At 37.5% G+C, this 20,370-nt stretch overlaps 1 protein-coding gene across 4 annotated transcripts in view; it reads right to left on the bottom strand.

The window, feature by feature from the left end:
- The window catches only part of CFAP91 (cilia and flagella associated protein 91), a 69,135-nt gene that overhangs the window by 9,745 nt on the left and 39,020 nt on the right, over positions 1–20,370 (bottom strand). For all 4 annotated transcript variants that reach the window (XM_051985349.1, XM_051985348.1, XM_051985350.1 and 1 more), the window contains 7 exons: positions 19,343–19,500; positions 17,887–18,069; positions 14,829–14,971; positions 12,893–13,009; positions 8,318–8,389; positions 6,252–6,398; positions 4,534–4,755 (listed from right to left, as the gene is read on the bottom strand). In XM_051985349.1, the coding sequence (XP_051841309.1) occupies positions 4,534–4,755; positions 6,252–6,398; positions 8,318–8,389; positions 12,893–13,009; positions 14,829–14,971; positions 17,887–18,069; positions 19,343–19,500 (1,042 nt within the window). The remainder of the gene's footprint in view (positions 1–4,533; positions 4,756–6,251; positions 6,399–8,317; positions 8,390–12,892; positions 13,010–14,828; positions 14,972–17,886; positions 18,070–19,342; positions 19,501–20,370) is intronic.

Below are 20,370 nucleotides of genomic sequence, written 5' to 3'. Positions count from 1 at the left end.
AGAATATCAATTCCTCAAGATCAGAGACTCTTCATTATCTTTTCATCTATATTGCCTAGGTCAGTACTACAGCCCATAGTATTTAATAAATATTTGAATTGAATTTGTTTGATACCACTACACTATAAAGCAATAGAAATGGTTGAGTAATGATTAAAAATAGTCCATCTTATCTATTTAATAATAATGATAATGTTAGCTAGCATTTATAATAGTGCTTTAAGGTTTGCAATTTTATCCTCAACTCTCTGAGAGTTAAGTACTATTATCATCTGATTTTTTTTTTTCAGATGATAAAACTGAGGCAAGTGGAAATTGAGTCATTTGCCCAGCTAGAGTGCTAGTTAGTGTCTAAGGCTGGTTTTAAATGAAGATCTTCTTGACTACAGGTCCAGAACTCTAACCTACTGTACTTCCTTGCCGCTTCCATATTTATATATTTTTATATATTGATATCTACATGTCTATTTTTCTTTGATAGTTAAAAATGGGGTACCTTCAAGGAAGCAGCCATTATTTCAGCCCACAAGTCAGTATTTACATACTAGGTAGCTAGCGGTTAGAGAAGCACTATCAAAGTCCTAAAATGGCATCTGCTGATAGATGTGTAACGAAAGCCTTTATTGACACACTCCAAAGGATCAGGGATGATGATGTGGACAACCATTTCAATAATGCATATTGCAACCTATCCTGGATGATGATTCACATCCATGTCCTTCCACAAACATATCCCAGGGTCCATCCCATGTGCTCAAAGGCCTTCATTGTCATCTTCTGATATATCGGCATACCAAAGCAGCAAATGGCAACATACTCTTGCCCTTGGTTGCTGCTGATTCACTTAACAAAGTTATCTACCTTAGGTGATGAACCCTAATTTTTTTCTGGTTTTATACTCCTCCGATAACATCCTTCGCACCCCTTCATCCGTAGAACTCTTTAACAATGTGTTGCTTATGCCCATCACGTATCTTTGGGTAATCATAGTCTGGAAAAATATATATTCTTCATCTACTGGGATCCATCCATAGGTCCTATGTGAACAAGCTTTTGAATGATTATCTTGTTTAGGAAGCCCTGGATTGTTTTGGAAAGTGGCACAATCAGCACATCATCCCTCAACAGGAGCACAGGGAGGAGCTCCTCCTCTTTAATTAGAGCTCTGCATTGTTGTTGTTACGTCCTGGCTTCCCAGTGAACTGGATTTAAGTGAGGCAGAGCTGCACAAAGTCATCAGCTTTGCTTTCTCCCTGAGACACCAGTCTTGAGAGAAAGCATGTCTCCCGGTGTCCTAATTTTGATATTAATAAGCAGAGGATCGCTGGACAAAATTACTTCTGTTATCCTTTGTAGGCATCTTTTGTAGGCATGATTTTGGTATATGCACGGTACATGGAAACCATCTTATGGGTGCAGAGGCTTCAGGAAGTGCTTTTCTCTACTGAATCAAACATATTCTCTATACTCAGCAAACAATAACCACATTGAGATCTTATATTCCCTATACCTTGTTGTCCAATGTGCAGTTGCCTGCTCCTGCTCCCTTCTGTTACCCTCATTAAGAATGCCCTCTGTGCATGTGTAAATTAATCTCCTACAAGTCTTGCACAGATGAGAAAAAAGGTACATCAGTTAGTAGTGGCATCCCTTTTTTGTTTTTTCCTCCATCTATTTCTTAGTTTTCAATATCAGTAACTTGTTTAAATAGCTAAAAGCTGTTACTGTTGTATAATCTAACTTTTTCCCCTCAGTTTTATTCTTCAAGTTTAGTACCAATTTTCATTTTTGCTCTCGCAATTTACTACTCTCACCTTTTGTCTCTTCCATTCTATATAACTAATCCATCTTTTCCTACCCTTTTTGCTCTTTCCCTCATCCTTACTTTTGTAATGAATCAAAGTATCAAAGTTGTTTTGATTTGAAGGGTTTAAAGAATTTTTCTATCTTTTATCCTTTGCAATGAAAAATTTAAAGAAATAAGCTGCATTATTTTTGCATTCCTTTTGCAAATAATTCTCATGAGTAGTCCAAAAGATGAATATCTGATAACAAGATGTTTTTGCTTCCTCTGGATGCCTCCCCAAGGAAAAGCTGAAAGCCATTCTCTTGTCATTTACTGGAAACCTTCTTGTCTACAGTTCTTGAAGATGTCAAGATTCAGATCTTCCCAGGGGGTGTTTGCTCATTTATCACTAAACAAGAATCTTATATGTGTAATACATACCAAAGGCTAAATTAATATTTAGAGATGTTTTCTAAAATACCATGATTCTTAGCCATATTATTACAAAAGGGGAAGAGGGAGGATGTCTAGCACTGAAAATTATTTTATATTTTCTTTGTCTTATAGGCATGAAGCCCAAAGAGTTCCTCGCTGAGCAGTTAGCTTCCTGGTGAGGAGTCTATCTGTACTCAGCTAGGCTGGCACTTAGAAAACAAACATAATCTAAAATCAAGACTATACACAAAGCCTATTGAGCACAAGAGAACCTACTATAGTTTGTGCTTGGCAGGGCAACCCTTACAAACCCAGGGTGAACTCAACAATACTATGAAGCATCAGAAAAGGAGAAGGATCCATGACTTGCACCTCTGAAAGTTAACCTAGATTATTATCTGTTCATTCCCTAAAGTCATTTATTCCAGACTCTGAGCCCTGTGGTGGTTCTATGAACCAAAAAGCACCAAAAAGCAATCCTGAGATTCAAAAGTATAGGCTATCCAAGTATAGTATAGGTATAAAGTGTTAGAGTAATTAAGTAAAAGCCAGTAGCTCTTAAAGTGAGGTCCAGGGGCACCTGGGGATCTCCAAGGTCAATACTATTTTCATAATTATTGCATAATTCAAGGACTCATAAACTACTTCTCAGGTTTAGTATAAGGAACTTTAGGATGACAGTCAAACAAATCACAGCTTGAACTCCCAACAGAGCAAAACTTTCTACTCGCAGGCCATACAGGAATCACAAATGAAACAGCAAAATCAAGACAAATCACCCATAGGACAGTACCTGAATAAGAGAATACTTTTTAAGTCCTCTAACATGAAAATGGCCATGATTTTCTTGCCTCACAAAATGAATGTAGGCAGTGGGCAAAATTTGGATTTTAATCAATTTGGAGAGCCACCCTAACCTTTAGGGCTAAATTTTCCTTTTTCTCTAGATCCAGGTTGCCAGTGGCTTACATATGCCATTCCTCATCCCCAAACCTCATGGGGGTAGCATGAAGTACATGTTCCACTTCTGCCCTCAGTCCTTTCCTTTCCCCATGGCTGTGGGCCCACACCCCTCAAGTACAAAGCAGACACAGTCACTCACATGAATCCAATCAGCAAAGAATCCCCAACTAGAGAATCCTGATGGATATCAATGGAGGACGCGGGGGACAGACTTGTCTACCTAACACTGCACCCCTAGAACCACTGGATCTTCCATCCACTCTGCAACAGACTTTCCTTGATGCACTGTCTCTCTCAATGAGAATGACCTACATGAGGGCACGACCCCATAAGTCATTTTGCTTCCCTATTTGATGACAAATGCTTTCACATTTCTTTTGCACATAGCAGTTGTTTGATGCTTAATGAATGCATTAAAGTGCATTAAGTGACATGGCCTGAAACAAAAAGAAAACCCTTCTCTTCTGATTCCCAGTGACCTCAGAGGCTCATACAATTAGAGCCAAAAGATGAGGCCTTCTATCTCATTTTTCAGATAAGGAAACAGTCCCAGAGCAGTTAAGATACTAGTTCATGCCTACACAGGTAAAGGTTTTAACTCTCTTCTGATTGAGTCTTTCCACTAAACCACTATGCCTCTTCAAAGTTAATGCTAAGTGGAAAAGCCTTAAACTTGGTTCATTAATGAAATTAATTAACATTTTAATCCTAGAGAGTTTCCCAATCTCTAGAAGAGGTCTGAAGATATAGTTCTCTTTAATTTTATTTAATGTCAAACATTCATTTTATTTGGTTCATATTCAAATGACCTATTCTACTACTGACTCAAGTGACTTTTATTTTAACTACTCAGCCATTCATATTTGATGATTTTAACTGTGGTTGTTATACTTGGCTTATTTTGACCAAATATATTAATTACTGGAAGATGTACAGATAGGCTTCTGCTTAGTCTGCCACCTTAAAATAAAATGTATTTGATAAAAGTTTTTAAATTGCCAACTCAAATTTCAATAAATTATGGCATGTATGGAGAGAGAACATAAATGTCCCAGAATAATTCAACTTAACATATTAAAAATATAAGGGACATGTTGATTGTGACATTCAAACTGGATAAAAGTTGTTTCCTTACTAATCTGCGATAATGGATAGCACATCATTCAAGAATGAGATTCCTAGCTCAAACAATCTCTTGTGAATTTTAAAGGGCATAACAGCCACTTTCCCAAAAGAAGCTTCCTTCCCATCCTCCTGCCCTCAGAGCAGTGTTGACTCACTGGTATCGTAAGGGTCAAAAAGATAACCTCTCTGCTCTGTGTTGCCAGTGGCATCCATGTTCTACTCGCCTCTTTAAATATCTGATCCTCTTCACGCTGGCGCCTCTGCTCCACCTGGCGACGGCCACTCTCCTCGGCTTCTCGAATCCGTCTCTGCCTCTCGGCAAGCATGGCAAAGGCGTGGATCCTCCTCTCCTCTTGCAGTCGAATTAGTTCTTTGGAGAGGAAGTCAAACATGTCTACTAATGCCTTTCCTTCTAGTCCACCCAAGTGATTTTCAATCATTGCCATCTGAAAAACAATTTTTAAAAAAGGAATTTTAGATAGTTTGATTTATCACTACAGAGGACTGCTGTGTAAATTGCAGTATCTAAAATTCCTGTCTGCCTAGCCATTTTCTGGCCATAATTTATTTTTAATATCAAATTATTTATATGATTTCTAGATAAGACCTCATTTCAAGTGTCCTTAGTGCAAGTTTCTCTAGTCAAACTATTCTATTATAGGGTGAGATAGATGAATTTCTAGTCCTCAACATTGAGGGCTGGACTCAAGCAGAGATTTTCCTAAGAATTCAGCAAAGCTTTAATCAAACATGATTCCCTTCAATGTGGGGTAAAATACTGCTTTATTTTAAAACATTTGGCATTTTCAAACGATTCTGGAAAACAGCAGATTCCTGATCATAGTAATTCATGCACAAAAACAAACAGGATTGGAAAACCACACTTGTCTGTGTGTGTGAGCTCCACATCCTGATCTTGGCCTGGGCCAGGAATATTCCACATCAGAGGCTCTTTATGCTCTCTTTATTTTCCTCAGAGCTAAGACGGTTGGTCCTAAGCTATGAAGCAGCTTGATAATATCTTATGCAGCACAGTCCTGCTTTCAATGACCAGTTGTAGGGAGGAATTAGCAGCAATACCTCCCAGCAACTGGCTGGATCATTGTCATACCTACATACTGGCTCCTGCTTTGGCACTTTCTGACACTGGTGCATCACGCTGGACGCTTGGTCACTGTCACAACCCATAGCACAGAGAGCACCCCCTTGCTCTACATCCTGAAAGGAATCCTTCCTCCATGGCCGAAGTCACTTTACTTAACAGAATCAAACACTGAGGTCCTGAGACATCCTCCTTCCATAGCTGGACTGTTAAAAGGAAGGCAATACATTCCTACCACTGCAGAATTTGGCTGCCTTGTGCAATGCGTCTGTATCTAGTCCTGCTGCTATGCCAAAAGTGGGCCCCAACTCTGCACTTTGCTGCTCCTGCTGGGACACTGACTGCCAGATCCCTTTAGCACAGGATCTATCACCTGAGGAGCCCAAGACCCATGGGCATTGTACTTGTATCAAAGTTGCATTAATTATGGATCATCCATACTGAATACCACTGATGCCCAATAAAATGCAGCACAACAGAAATTATGCTTGTTGATAAATCTGTGTCAAATTACTTGTTTTTACACAGAACACACAAGGTGAGAGCTGGAAGGGCTCTTGGAAAGACTGATTCCAACATCCTTGATTTTAATAATAAGGAAACTGAGGTCTATGAGGCAAAAGCGGCTCATCCAAGGCCATGTGACTAATCAGCAGAACAAGGCCCTGGGCTCCTCAGCCCCAGCTGGGTAATTTTTTTTTCCCACTTAACTACACAGTAATCTATAGCCCAGATATCTGTCAAAATAAATGTCCTCACAGCATGCATGGTTGTTTGCTACCATGTTTGAAAAGTTTGAAAAATTTTTTGATAATGTCCTTTACAAAATGATTAACAGACCTTTTCTTCATGCAAGTTCCTCTGCCTTTGCAAGGCCAGAGTCACCTGCTTCTCTAGTTTCTTCACCAGTCTGTCATCTTCTTGCAGTGAATGGGTAGTCCGCAATTCATTGATCAACTCTAGACGCTTTTCTTTTCCTTCAAACATCTTAATCAAAGTACACAGAGAAAGTGTAAGTCATGAGTTCTGAGAACTGATGGAACTTTATTCTTAACACTGAAATTTATCTTAAAATGCTAAGAACTACTTAGCCCAGGTAATTCCCACCCACACCACCCTGTTCATGGGGATAAAATAATGTTTCCCCAAGAAGCAGCCCAAGTCACCATTCTGTCCCATACCCCTGTCTCTTTAGAATGCTGAAGCCATTAAAAACCATTAGTCCATACGAAAACTTGCTGATGGAACATCTGCTACTCTTCTCAAAGAGTGGGAGTCCAATAGCACACCTGGACTGTCAAATAAATGTGACCAAATGCCAGGATATGTCTTTAAACATATTGAAACAGTATTTAAAAAAAAAAAGAATACATGGAAAAGAACATTCCTCCTGCAGAGTCTCTCATGTTGTGTAAGTGGTTGGTATAACTGGCCTACCTCGAGAATGCTCTCAAGGCACTGACTGACCTTGGAAAAAAAAGAAAAATGTACTCTTATTGCTTTGAAACTATATTGTCTAATTAAATAAATATATATTATTGCTTATTTTTTTAAAAAGTATATCTGTAGAACAAGAAAAATGATCTTAGAGGAAGCCTGGAAGCAGTGATGATCCAGAAGGTAGAAACTTTTCCCTAAAATATCATTCCTGTGCCAGGACTCTGGTAGACAGATAAGTGGAGCTGGAGCACAGACAGGTGCAGGGGAGATTTAGGAGATTCAAAGAATGGGAATGGGGCTGATGATTGGGCTGAGTCAGATGTCATGGGGAGTGGGATGTGTGATACTGCGTAGAAGAGCAGCCGAGGCTAGGAGAAATGACATAACTGTGGGGTGCCTGTTGCTGACATTTGTTTCATGACAATGCACTGTGATGGGGGCGGGGGAGAAGAAAATCTTTACAGATATCTACGTGTGTTTGGGGTTATGGCCCATGATGCTTCCAGGACCCACACATGGAATGCCCTAGAATGGGAGGGATGAGATCCTGCCAAAAGTTGTCTATCTGAATTATACAGACGCCTACTCCCTTATCCCCAAATAAGGAGTGCCCACTGGTGAGCTCTGAATGTAAAGATGGGGTTTTCATTCCAAATCCCCTCTTTTCCTTCTTATAACAAGAGACTGAGCTAAGGTAACAGTATTCCTTCCCCCACTCCCGAAAAAAGACTCCTTTTCTTCTCTGTCCTTTGAAAAATGGGTGCCTCCTTTTCTAAAACACATCATCTTCATTCATTTTCTAAGGCTGCTACCACCAGTCTTCAGTACACATTCCCTTGTCTATGCTCAGAAGGGTGGCCTCCTCAAGGAAATATTGGCAATACATTAATAGGATGGCATACTCCCTCCTTACCTGGACTCCTCAACCTTTCTCTAAAGAAGCTGTAACAACAGAATTTCCCAACCATTTTCGGAAGAAGGTTATCTAAGTGCCTTGATACTTCAGCTACTTTTGTTCTCTCTTTTAGAATACAGGCATCCCTTGATGTATGGAAAATTAGACAAGTATTCTGAATGAGGGATTTGATAAATTAGGAAATAAACTCAAATTATATTGCTGTTATATACAAATTTATGTAGATTCCCAGATGAAGGAAATGCTTTCATTCAGAATTAAAAAAAAAAAAAAAAAAAAAGGAAAGGGCTCTCTTGCAGCCACTTTCATAATGGCCTTCCTTCTTATTCTCTTCCATCTTAGTGCCCCGCTGGGGCAAGGGCAGTAATAACCCACCAATAGAACCAGCTTCCTATCAGAAGTGAGTGATTTGGTTCAAGCTTGGGAAAACAAAGGCATTCTGCTTTAAAAAGAAGGGGAGTGGAATTCAGGACAAAGATTTCACTGGCCGAAATCAATCCACACTGCACACAGGAAGGACATTTGTAGGAGAGTGAGAGAGACTGAGTACCATGTTCTGGATGACTCGGCCCCGAAGTAACTTTTGTAAGTAGACCACGGCCATTTCAATTTCCTCTTCTTCCTAAAAAGGATGAAAATGCAAAGAGATTAAAATGCAAGGTCACTAGCCTGCAGCAGGACCTCCTGAAGTACAGAAAAGGGACTACACAAATTAGACTGAGATGAAAAACCCTCTGAAGGAGTGTGGAAGATACTCAGAAGGACTTAGCATTTCCAATATGGTCTAAATGATAGGTTTCTCATTGAAAATTAGGCTGTCATCACTTCAGCCATGTGAAATTTTACTCCCCTACTCTCCTTACTCCTCCTTCTATCTCCATCACCTAAGAGACCCCAGACCCCACATTATAATCAATTATTATTCTTTCTAGAGCCTCTCCTGGATAGGATCTGCAATGGTAATGCTGTTAGTGATGAGAGGGAAGGAGAGAGCAAAAGCCCTAGAGCTGTTCTTTCTTCCAGATCTCCCCTCCCCAAAAATCCCACTGCTCCTAACTCATCTGGCCCCAAATGGAAGACAGGCAGCCTCCATTCTGTCGTCATCCCTCAGTCAGTCAATCAGCCTTCTCCTCAGCTTTAAATCCTTATACCATCCTAACTGCTATGTAGAAGCCTAGGATATTTCAAATGAAGTTTTCTTCTGGAGTGCAGAAAAACTTTAATTCATCTAATTCATAATCTACTAAAGCCTTGCCATTTATTAATCTATGTTCCACTTGGTTTTCCCACTTTATGTTCTATGTGAAAAAAGGAAATGCTTTGTACATTTGGGGAAGGATATAGAAAAGAGTTTTATACTTCCTCTGTCCCCCTTCGTTGGAAACCCCTGAAAACTTCCAAAAGAGTATAAAGCTAACTTCTGGGGAAAATAACAACCTTGATCAGGAGTAATACGCTTTAGCATTTTGAAAGGGAAAGCAAGTAGACCAATTCCCAGAACCTCGAGTTAAAAAGAACAGGGTTGGCTAAGGAATCTATTAGGATAGAGCACAATCCAGCAGGGTTTGCATAAGGATCCTAGCCTTACATGCAGTTTAAAGCTTCCATACCTCTGCACCTCACACCCTACCACAATATTCCTGCCTTACTGTAGCATTTTCCTAAGAGCACAGGAACCCCTGGCCAAGGTCTGGAGCATGGCAATCCTCCTCCACTCTCCCCCCTCCTCTTTTTCTGGCAAGTTTCTTTTTAGCTGTGTATATAATCCTACCACTCCATAGTAAAGTAAAGATACATATTTGGAAGGCAGACACACAAGTTAAAAGTTATCTTCCAAGAAAAACAGTGTTACAGAGGATGATTAGATTTGAAAAGATTCTTAATGTAGGGACAGGAAGGCGGTACCTGGAAGACCTAACTTTAAGTGTTACCTCCCTACGTGACCTTGCACCCTTAGTCTCTCAGGGCTCTGGGCCAGAGTTGTCTCCAATAAAAATAGAAACCACTAAACTGCATGGGCTGCAAAGTAACTTAATACATTGCATATTAACATTAACTATGTTCTACTATATTTTCATTTATTTTACTAAATGTTTCCCAATGACATTTTCATCTGCTTAAGTATCTGATATCTATGTTTTAGACAACTCTCTTAAGAATACATAAGCTGCAGAGGAAGTGGTGACCAGCTTTGGTGAGGGAGCTTCCTCACCCAGTGCCTTATATCAATGACCATGACACTCTAGTCCCTATCCTAGTAGTATAGGAAATTCAAGCACAGTATGAGTCTAATGGTTCAGCCTGATAACCTACCCACTATGACAGGAACTTGCACTGTTTTTATAGAAAAATCCTTCCAGAATTTCAACCAATAGACTTTTCAAAAACCTTTACCACATAGCCCATTCTTAATCTGGGGATGACTCCACATATAATATAACCAATCTAACTTTTTCCTTTCTATATTGTTGATGTATATTAATTTCCAGAGGAATAAGGCTGGGTGAGAGGGTGATTTACATTGACATTCTATCAAGCATGTAGAAAATTACCTTCAATAAAACAGAAATCAGAAATAAAATAGCATTGCCAAATAAACTAAGTTTAAATGTAAGACAATGAGTAAACATAATATATCAGCTGGTATTTTTGACCAAATATGTATATATTAAATACATATGCTGTTAATTTAAAAAAATTATCTCATACAAAAGTGGGAATATTTTAAAGTTTGCATTAAATAAAAATAAATGCTAGGTATTTCTTATATAATTTTCCCATGTTCTACTTAACTCTAGAATCATAATGTCTGAAGGAAATTTGAGAGATCATTCATGGATTCATGCACCTGAATTAGGGCAAATTAATGTCTTGGCCACCCTGGAGCAAACAAAATCCCAATGTAGTTGTACACCAATCTCAGGACAGCTGACAGTACTGAGCATCCTCTCTCTTCTCAGACTCCGTCCATATGCTCTCTTTATCTTCCACTTCTCCTTACCTATTGGTTCTTTCCCTGCCTCCTGCAAACATGCCCAGGGTTCTTCGATCTTTAAATAACCCGCAGATCTTCATTTGATCCTGTATTGCCTTCACCCTATTCTTAAATTTCTCCTCACTTTTAATCAAATCCTTTCACAATCTTAATACTTAAACTGTTCTCCTTAAGATGACCCACAGTCCCTTTTAAGGGCTCAGTGAGCCAGCCTCGCTCTTCATCCTTCTAAACCTCGACAGTTTATGACATTGTTGACCATGCTGCCCTATCTGTTTCTTTTGCTTGTGTGACTTTGGTTTCTTCTCGTCTTTCTCATATCGATCTGTTGCTCTATCCCTTTAATGGGATCATCAGTGACCTTTCCATTTCCTATCTGTGAGTCTTCTCTCTCAAGCCTTTATTCTGGGTTCTCTTCTCTTTCTCCTCCATCTTCCTCCCTCCTGGTCATCTCTTTGGTTTTCATGGATTTGATCATCACCTCTCTGAAGATGACCCCCAGATTTCTACAACCAGCCTCTTGAGTTCCAGACCCACACTTGATAGAAAAAGCTCCAGCTGGATATCTTACAAGTATCCCAAACTCAACATGTCCAGATACAACTCATTTAAATTTCATCACAAACTTCTTCCTCCTTCAGCTGTTTCTATTTTTATTGTTGCAAACACCCTTTTAGTCACCTAGGTTCACAACTTCCAAGTCATTCTCAACTCTTCTCACTCTTTTCCAAACAGCTACCAAATCTTGTCAATGTGACTTCCACAAATACCTCATGTTGGTCCCTTCTCTGCATTTACCCAGATACTACCTGAGTTTAGACCCATATTATCTCCTTCCTGGGCTATACCTAAACTTTGATCGTTCTCTACCCATTCCATGCTGTACCATACAATGACAAAATAATCTTCCTTAAATACATCTTACTATGCTATTCCCTTGCTCAAGAATCATCGATGGTTCCCAATAACCTATAAGATAAAATACAAATGGTTCAGCTTGACAAAGAAAGACTTTTACAATCTGGTACTATGTTTACTCTTCCAGGCTTATTCTGAATTAGTCTCCAGTGCCTTGTATATAAGAGGCACTGAGAAAATGTTTCTTGAATTGAGCTGAACTGTCAGTAAATCCTTTCTTACACCTAAAAGCATAGTTTACAGCTTCCTTTTAGTTTGTAGTTTCTTCTCTCTTCACTGAAAATAGTCTGTTACTCTGTTGCTGTGGTTCAATCATTACAGGCTTTATGACCCCATTTGGGATTTTTTGGCGTTTTTGGCAAAAAGTTATTTCCTTCTCCAGATCATTTTACAAATGCGGAAAATGAGATAAAGAGGATTAAGTGACTTGCCCAGAATCATACAACTAATAAACATCTGAGGCCAATTTGAACTCAGACCTTCATATATCTGCCAGTAGTCTGCTAGAGGAGCTGAACAGGACAGTGAACAGAGGGATGGGGCTGAAGTCAGGAACACTTCTCTTCCTGAATTCAAATCAGGCCTCAGACACTTATTAGCTGTGTGACCCTGGGCAAGTCACTTTACCCTATGTGCCTCAGTTTCCTCATCTATAAAATGGGCTGGGGAAGGAAAAGACAAATCACTCCAGCATCTTTGCCAAGAAAACCTCACAAGGAGTCATGAAAAGCCAGATATGATTTAAATAAAAGAATAAGTCTGCTACTGGTTCTTGTTCTGTTTCATATATCTGAAAACCATAATTAAGTCACCTATCAGTCTTCCTGTATTAAGACTAAATGAAGGAGCAGCTAGGTGACAAGTGGATAGAGCACCAGCCCTGAAGTCAGGAGGATCTGAGTTCAAATCTGACCTGACACTTAATACTTCCTGGCTGTATTACTACCCCTGGGCAAGTCACAACCCCAATTGCCTCGGGGGGTGGGGGAGGGGTGGAGTGGGGGAAAGACTAAATGAAAGTTGCATACCAAAAATTCTGTTTTCTTAGGTGTATTTTTCATTTATTCATTCTTGAAAATTCTGGCTAATTTAATCATTAACAAGAATGAAAGTGTTACTTGCTGGAATACAGCAATAAAAGAAGAAGGGGGCAGTTTTCCACTTAAGATAACATTATTGAATTTCTAATTATGAGCAAGCATTTCTACGTACAGAAGTACACATTTCCAAGGTTGGTGTTGGCAGTCGAGGTGGTGGTATTACTCTTTTCTGAAGGAAAAAAAGTTTTTTCTTTGGTTCGGGACTTTTCTTCTTCTTATCCAACAGTGCCTGAAATAAAACACATGCTTTTATGTTTATTTTACTCCTTTTTTTGATATAACTATATCCAAGTAATTTTTTTATTCCTTAATTGGAATAAATATGACTACTCTACAAATTCTTACCAAAATGGACTCCTATAAAAATTGCTAGAATTCATTTTAAAATTCTTTGTCACTTTCTTTTATTAAAGATTTCTGTCTATTTTTATTTATCATCAAAATAATTAGATTTTTTTCTATCAGTTTTTTGGTACTGTTATGGAATTTATTTAAAGTGACCACAAACCTTTTTATTCTTATTGTTCCTGCTATTAATCCAAACTTAAGAAAACCAAGTTCAACAAAATTCTTTTCAACTTACTCTGATTTGGATTTCCCCATTCTTATTTTAGAATCACATATCTAGAGCTGGAAGAGACCTACAAAGTCATCCAGTCCATTTGCCCATTTTTACAGCTGAGAAAACTGAGGCTGAGAAGTATAGTAACTTGTTCAAGTTCCCATGAGTATTAATAATTATCAAAGATGGGATCAGACCCATGTTCTCCAACTCCAGATCTCTTTCCCACTGAGTACCATGCTGAATGTGACATTATCTCGCTTTTCTTTTGGTTTACTCGAAACAGCACTCTATACCAGAGTAATTTAGCCAAACAAAACCAAAACTATAAGAAATCTATACAAATGTATACCACTACTGAAAAAACAACTCAAAAAAAAAAATCCAACTGACAGTGGATCAATAGTAGTAGTCAACTGAAGTTGGCTAACATTTTGTTAGCAACTGATTTACATGGATCTGATTAGCAACAGATTGTTTCAAATACTTCTCTTTTTGGCTTGGATGATTGATTGTTGTTCAAAGACTCAATGAATTGTACATGTTTCTCTTTAAAGTTTACATTCTTCTTGACATTCCATCTCTTACCTTCATATAGCATACTAAAGTTTTACTGAGTAGTTAATTTTGGGTTCACAGCCCATGCTTCTTTTTATATCTATATCTACATCTACATCTCTTTATGTAAATATAAAGAGATACAGATATAGATATAGAGAATATATAGAAATATATAGGAATATAGAGAAATTAGAATATGACATATATAGACAGATAGATAGATAGATAGATATGTCATATTCAAATTTCTCTGTTTTCCTCCTTGTTTCCCTTGAAAAATCTACTGTAATTTTGTGGAGAGCAAATCAACAGTCAACAAAACAGTAACCTTTCTTCCCAAAGAAACAAGGATCTTGGCTCCCCTGCTTACTATGCTTGTCTAAATAACCTTGAGTTATGGACTTTACTTCTCAGGGCCTCAGTTTCTCTTTTGTAAAATGAAGGGTCTGGTAGAGCAGCTAGATGATGCAGTAGATAAGAGCACTGGCCCTGGAGTCAGAGGATCTGAGTTCAAATCCAGCCTCAGACATTTGACATTTCCTAACTGTGACCGTATGTCACTTTACCCCAACTGCCTACAAACAACAAAAACGAGGGGATTGGACTATATGACATCTGAGTTAGCTTCTACCTCTCAGTCTCTGATCTAGTGATCCTTCAGAAATTCCTCTTTGCAAGTGTAGCATCTTCCTCCCCTCCCTTTTCCTACCTCCAGTGGGAAATATAGCATAACTTCAGCTGCATTCCAGTTGATCTCTGGCTTCATATTCCATTGTGGGAGTTATCACATTCAAATCTCATTAGTGTGTGGTATCACTATTAGTAATTTGTTCCAAATGCATGAACTACACAAGCTAGACCATAGTCTAGCTCTATGGACAGGTAAAAGTCATTTGTAAGAAAAGAAAGTATGACTGCTTTATACCTGGTGAACCTCAGCTAACTCAAGATCCAGTCTTGCTGATTTTTTAAGAAATTTATTCTTTGTGGTGAGCTCTTTGGGTTTTGGAGTTTTGATTCGAGGCTGTGTTACAAAATCAGGGAGGGAGGCCTCAAGTTCAAGTAACCCTAGGAGAACCAAAGACATGAAAAAGAAAGTATTTAATAAAACATTCATTGAATTAATGTTTATTAACTAATACCTTCTGTGCATCTCCCACTATCCTAGGAACTAAGGAGCCAAAAAAAAAAAAAAAAAAGTTTTAAATGTTAAAGTGAAGAGGGGAAATAAGGGAAGAAAGTTGTACTCCAACTATGATAGGCCAGGTAGAATTCAGGTTTGAGAATAGAAACACCTACAACATCTGGCAGTCAACAAAAAGATATTTACTTATCCATAGCAGGGGAAGAATATTCAGGACAGAGAAAGAATAATTATTTAGCAAGTATGTAGCTTTAATTCAAGTCGGTATAGCTTCTCTGCCACTGTATTGTCCCTAACAGCTGGTCAAATGGATGAGGGAGTTGTTGATTTTTTTCAGACCTGGGATTTTTGTACTTAGGCCATCCAGAATACATATTACTAGCCTAATTCTTTAATTTCATGACTTGAGTCTTGAGGACAGTTATGATACCATGTAAAGAAAAAGCGTTTAACCTACAATACTACAGGCTTTTAGGATTTTGCACCTATAACAATGACCAACTGATTTTTTCCCAATTTGGGAAGTAAGCAAAATTAAGAAGGTGTTAAATTAAGTATAAAGACTTAAGTAGTAATCTCAGAAAGTAAAGAAGTAAACAAATTATGAAATTTTGATGGGCTAATAAGTCAATAACACTCAGAAGACTGGTGATGTTTATGGTCACTTTTTAAAAGTTAGCTTACTAAACACTAAACATTCAGGAGGGAGTAATTGAGCTAAACAAGTGAACCTATAAGAACCTATAAGAACCAATCACTCTTCTCTTTTTGGGATGGGAAAGACAGGGTGGAGATTTTCTTCCCTCCCTTTCTCCACCACCCACCCACCACTAGTTATGGCGAAGAACAGCTCAAGGCTATTGTTATTGTTGTTGCTACTTGTCCTTTGTTCTCAAAGAGGACCATGATATCAGGGAAGTAATGCCATGACATGCAGGTGAACTGGATTTAAGTGAGGCAGGGCTGGACAAGGTCACCTGCTTCATTTTCCCCTTTGGCCAATGGTCAGATAAAGATCAGGACTATTGGAGATGGCCTTGGCTGTAGAGGGAAACTTTGGTCTTTTAAAACTAAGCTCAAATTAGTAATTCAAGGAAGAAAGCCAAAAAATACTTTGCTGAAACAGAAAGGCAGCAAGGAAGCAGTCTGAAGGACCATAAACTCTTCTGGCTCTAAATCTATGATCCTATGATTTGATGGAAGCAGCTAACTGGTATTATAAAAGCCAACTATGGAGTCAAGATTGGGTATAGAAAAATGAAGCCAAAGCTGGAGAGATGGCCTAGACCAAAAGGATTTGGCCCTGAAAGTAAGCATTTTCTAAATATTTAACATTTACATTCTTTTAGTTGCTACATGCTAATTGCTCATAGTTTGAAAATTTTTTTTATTATATCTTTTTATTTACAAGATATATGCATAAGTAATTTTTCATCATCGACAATTGAAAAACCTTTTGTTCCAATTTTTCCCCTCCTTCCTCCAGATGGCAGGTTGACCAATTCATGTTAAATATGTTAAAGTATAAGTTAAATACTATATATATACACACACACACACACACACACACATATGTCCATACAGTTATTTTGCTATACAAAAAGAATCAGACTTTGAAATAATGTACAATTAACCTGTGAAGGAAATAAAAAATGCAGGCGGACAAAAATAGAGGGATTGGGAATTCTATAAAGTGGTTCATTTCCCAGAATTCTTTCACTGTGTGTAGCTGGTTTGATTCATTCCTGCTCCATTGGAACTGATTTGATTCATCTCATTTTTGAAGAGGGCCAGGTCCATCAGAATTGATTATCATATAGTATTGTTTTAGTATAAAATGACCTCCTGGTCCTGCTCATTTCACTCAGCATCAGTTCATGTAAGTCTCTCCAGGTCTTTCTGAAATAATTCTGTTGGTCATTTCTTACAGAACAATAATATTCCATAACATTCATATACCACAATTTATTCAGCCATTCTCCAACTGATGGGCATCCATTCATTTTCCAGCTTCTAGCTACTACAAACAGGGCTGCCACAAAATTTTTTAGTATCTCTTTGGGGTATAAGCCCAGTAGTAGCATTGCTGGATCAAAGGGTATGCACAGTCTGATAACTTTCTGAGCATAGAGTTTGAAATTATTTTCAAGACATATTCAAGTCTCTATTAGACGTCACTCTCCCAAAAGCTAAACAGTCAGTCAGATAAGTATTTATTAAGAACATAATATGTTTCAGGCATTGTGTTAAGTGCTAAGGATAAAAAGAAAGGCAAAAGGCAGTCCTTATTCTTAAGGATCTCATAATCTAAAGGGAGAGACAAGAAGCAAATAACTGTATAAACAAGATATGCACAAGATGAATTACAGACAATCTCAGAGAGAAGACAGAAGCAGTAACAAAAATTGGATCCTTGTAGAAGATGAGTTATCAGCTAGGACATGAAGGAAACCAGATGGCAGAGATGAGAAGGGAGAGATTTCATTTTCTAACATGATAGGTTCATCTTTGATTTTCATATAATCAATCTTTCCTTGTCTGATGCCCAGTTCCAGTTCTGTAGTAATTTTTTTCTATCTCTTCCTTCTTGTCAACCAATTACTGGGCAACCCTGCTTCCCTTGGATACCCTATTAGATACCTGATACATATATTTCATAAGCTCTTCCTGAAAAGAAGTTTCTTTTTTTCAAAATAACACTATATTTACAAAAATAATTTCTCTAGTTTATTCTTCCCATAGTCATGGTTTTCTTATATTGGGCTTCCAGTAAATGTGTTATCCCGTTTTTTGTTTATCAGATAAATACCTATATGCTTGAATTTTTCATGATACTTACCTTCATAAGTGTTAAGAAAGTGGTTTTTGACAACAAAACGCTCCGATTTACTGTCTGGAAAGCGACCCAATCGAGAAAGAGGTCCATAGACTTGAGATGCAAAATTATTATAGTCTCTAATGATGTTTCTTCTCTCAAATTTCCCCTCCACATTTCTTGCTCTCGACACCAGTTTTCTTATTTCTGAAATGTAATACAACTACTGATAAAGTCTCAAAAGTATTGTTCTAAAGGGTGAAGTTACTTAACAAGCTATATCTAAATTTAGCCAAAGGTCAGCTTCCAAACTAACCTAGGTTATGTTCAGAGTTTTAATTGCAACACTAATCCCAGTTACTTCTCTTTTTCTTTAAACATACATTTTATGTTGAGGAACATTGATGTTTGAGTTTGGTATTTTTAGCAATACTATATTGAAAGTCATGTATCCATATACATGGTGTTCAAAACCATATGATCACATGGGAAATTAACTAAAGTCTGACTTCTAGTGCATTCACATAGTGAAAGTTGAATTCAAGAAACATTTTTGTTTCTCATATTATGAATTCCACACACTAGAAATACAAAAAATGAAAGTCTCAGGGACTTTTCCCTTTCACTAGAATTTATGCCTATATAAAGCTTCATGGGTTTTATGAATTATTAAAACTGTTAATAGTTGTATGTTTCTTAGTCTGATCCCATATCAATAGCTTCAGAAGTAGCTGAACACAAAATCAATTTCAATACTGAGCTTAAATCCTTTCCTGAGAGAAGATCTGAGATAACCTAAAAAAAATGGAAAGAAGACCACTCTTGAATAGTCTCAGATCCACCTTGAATAGTCTCAGGATAAATTAAAGAATGAATGCCCCAGTTGCATGTTTTTAGAATTGCTTTGTAAATAGGAGAAAATTACTGCCATAAATATTTAAAATATAACTAAGACTCACATTGGCTACTTTCACTTTATTGTCCAAACTCTATTTCAGGTCTTAATACTTTTTAAGTCCTATCATCTAGAACTACAGTATCTCCAAATGAGGGAAACCCTCTGGTAGAGATCTGTCCACTATGCTTCTTCTTCCTAATTTAAATAACCTGATTTCTAGGTAATTATCATTGGATTTTTTCTAGAATTCATTTTTTGCTGTTTCTCCTTTCTGGCTTTTAACAATATATCACTATCCTTTTCTCATTTCTGGTTGTGTACAATAAGATGATTTTATTAAAATTCAGCATTTGGGGGGCAGCTAGTTGGTGTAATAGAGCACCAGCCCTGAAGTCAGGAGGACCCGAGTTCAAATTTAACCTCAGACACTTAGTTCCTGGCTGTGTGAACCTGGGGCAAGTCACTTAACCCCAACTAACAAAACAAACAAAATATTCAGCATTTTAAATTACATTGTCTATTTGAGAGCTTACTTCAACCCAATTGTTCCATTTCCATAATCTCTCCTATGACAAAAATTACCTTTTACATGTTCATGTCTAATTCTTGCCAATTTCTCTTCCTTTTCTCCCTGAAGTTGAGACCACTGGGCATTCAAACGCCTTATGTTTATTTCATTTTGATCATCTTCACGCTTCTTCAGTAGCTGTTTGAGGACCTCTAATTGAAGTTCCTGCAGTCTTTAAATGACAGATATGCAAACATATGACATCTCAAATAGAAATCCTCCAATTTTATTGGTACAAAATGGTCTCTACCAAAAATTCTGATCTTTATTCTGGTTGATGCTTATTTGTCAATTATTTATTTTATTACATGATATTTTCAGGGAATAAAGCTTAAATCTGTACTCTGAACCTATGAAGTATTAATCTAATTAAAATCATATATATATATATATATATATATATATATTTTTTTTTTTTTTAAACAAGTGGCAGGGTTTGGTTATATCAACAAATCAGGTTAAGGAGATGTTTATGAAGACCACAAAAAATTAATTTTCACGGGTGACAAATCATTGTTGCTCCCTTTTTACCTTCTTAACATGCTCATTATTTAAATCAACCAATCAGTAGAAATTTACTGGAGTGCCTATCCCAAAGGTTCCCTTCTGATTCTAAACTTCTCTATTTCCCTTCCAGTTATCTATTAAGGATTCCAAGTAATACAAAAGGCTCTGACATGTCCTTAACTTTTTAAATTCAGGATCTACCACAAATCCCTTTGAAAAGTATCTTGTTTTTGTTTTCTAATATATGTAACCTAAAGTCCACTGTGTGGCATTAATTGCCACTGTCATTTTCAAGGATGACTGACATTCAAATATAGATAATGGATAATATAGATATGGATTAATTAGCAAATAAATGCATATTGAAAGGCCATTTAAGTGGCAAAATAATATGCCTTTAGTACAAAATAAATGATTATAACCACCAGTTAGAATGGGAGAGTAAGACCAAAGACGTATGAATTCATATCTGTATTCTGTTCATTGATTGCACCTTTTTGTCTTTTAACCTACTCATATAGCTTAGAATCTCAGA

Source organism: Antechinus flavipes, chromosome 3, assembly GCF_016432865.1.
Source record: "Antechinus flavipes isolate AdamAnt ecotype Samford, QLD, Australia chromosome 3, AdamAnt_v2, whole genome shotgun sequence".
Classification (NCBI taxonomy): Eukaryota; Metazoa; Chordata; class Mammalia; order Dasyuromorphia; family Dasyuridae; genus Antechinus; species Antechinus flavipes.
The sequence above is the reverse complement of the archived record's forward strand: the minus strand, read 5'-3'. Positions and strand labels throughout refer to the sequence as shown.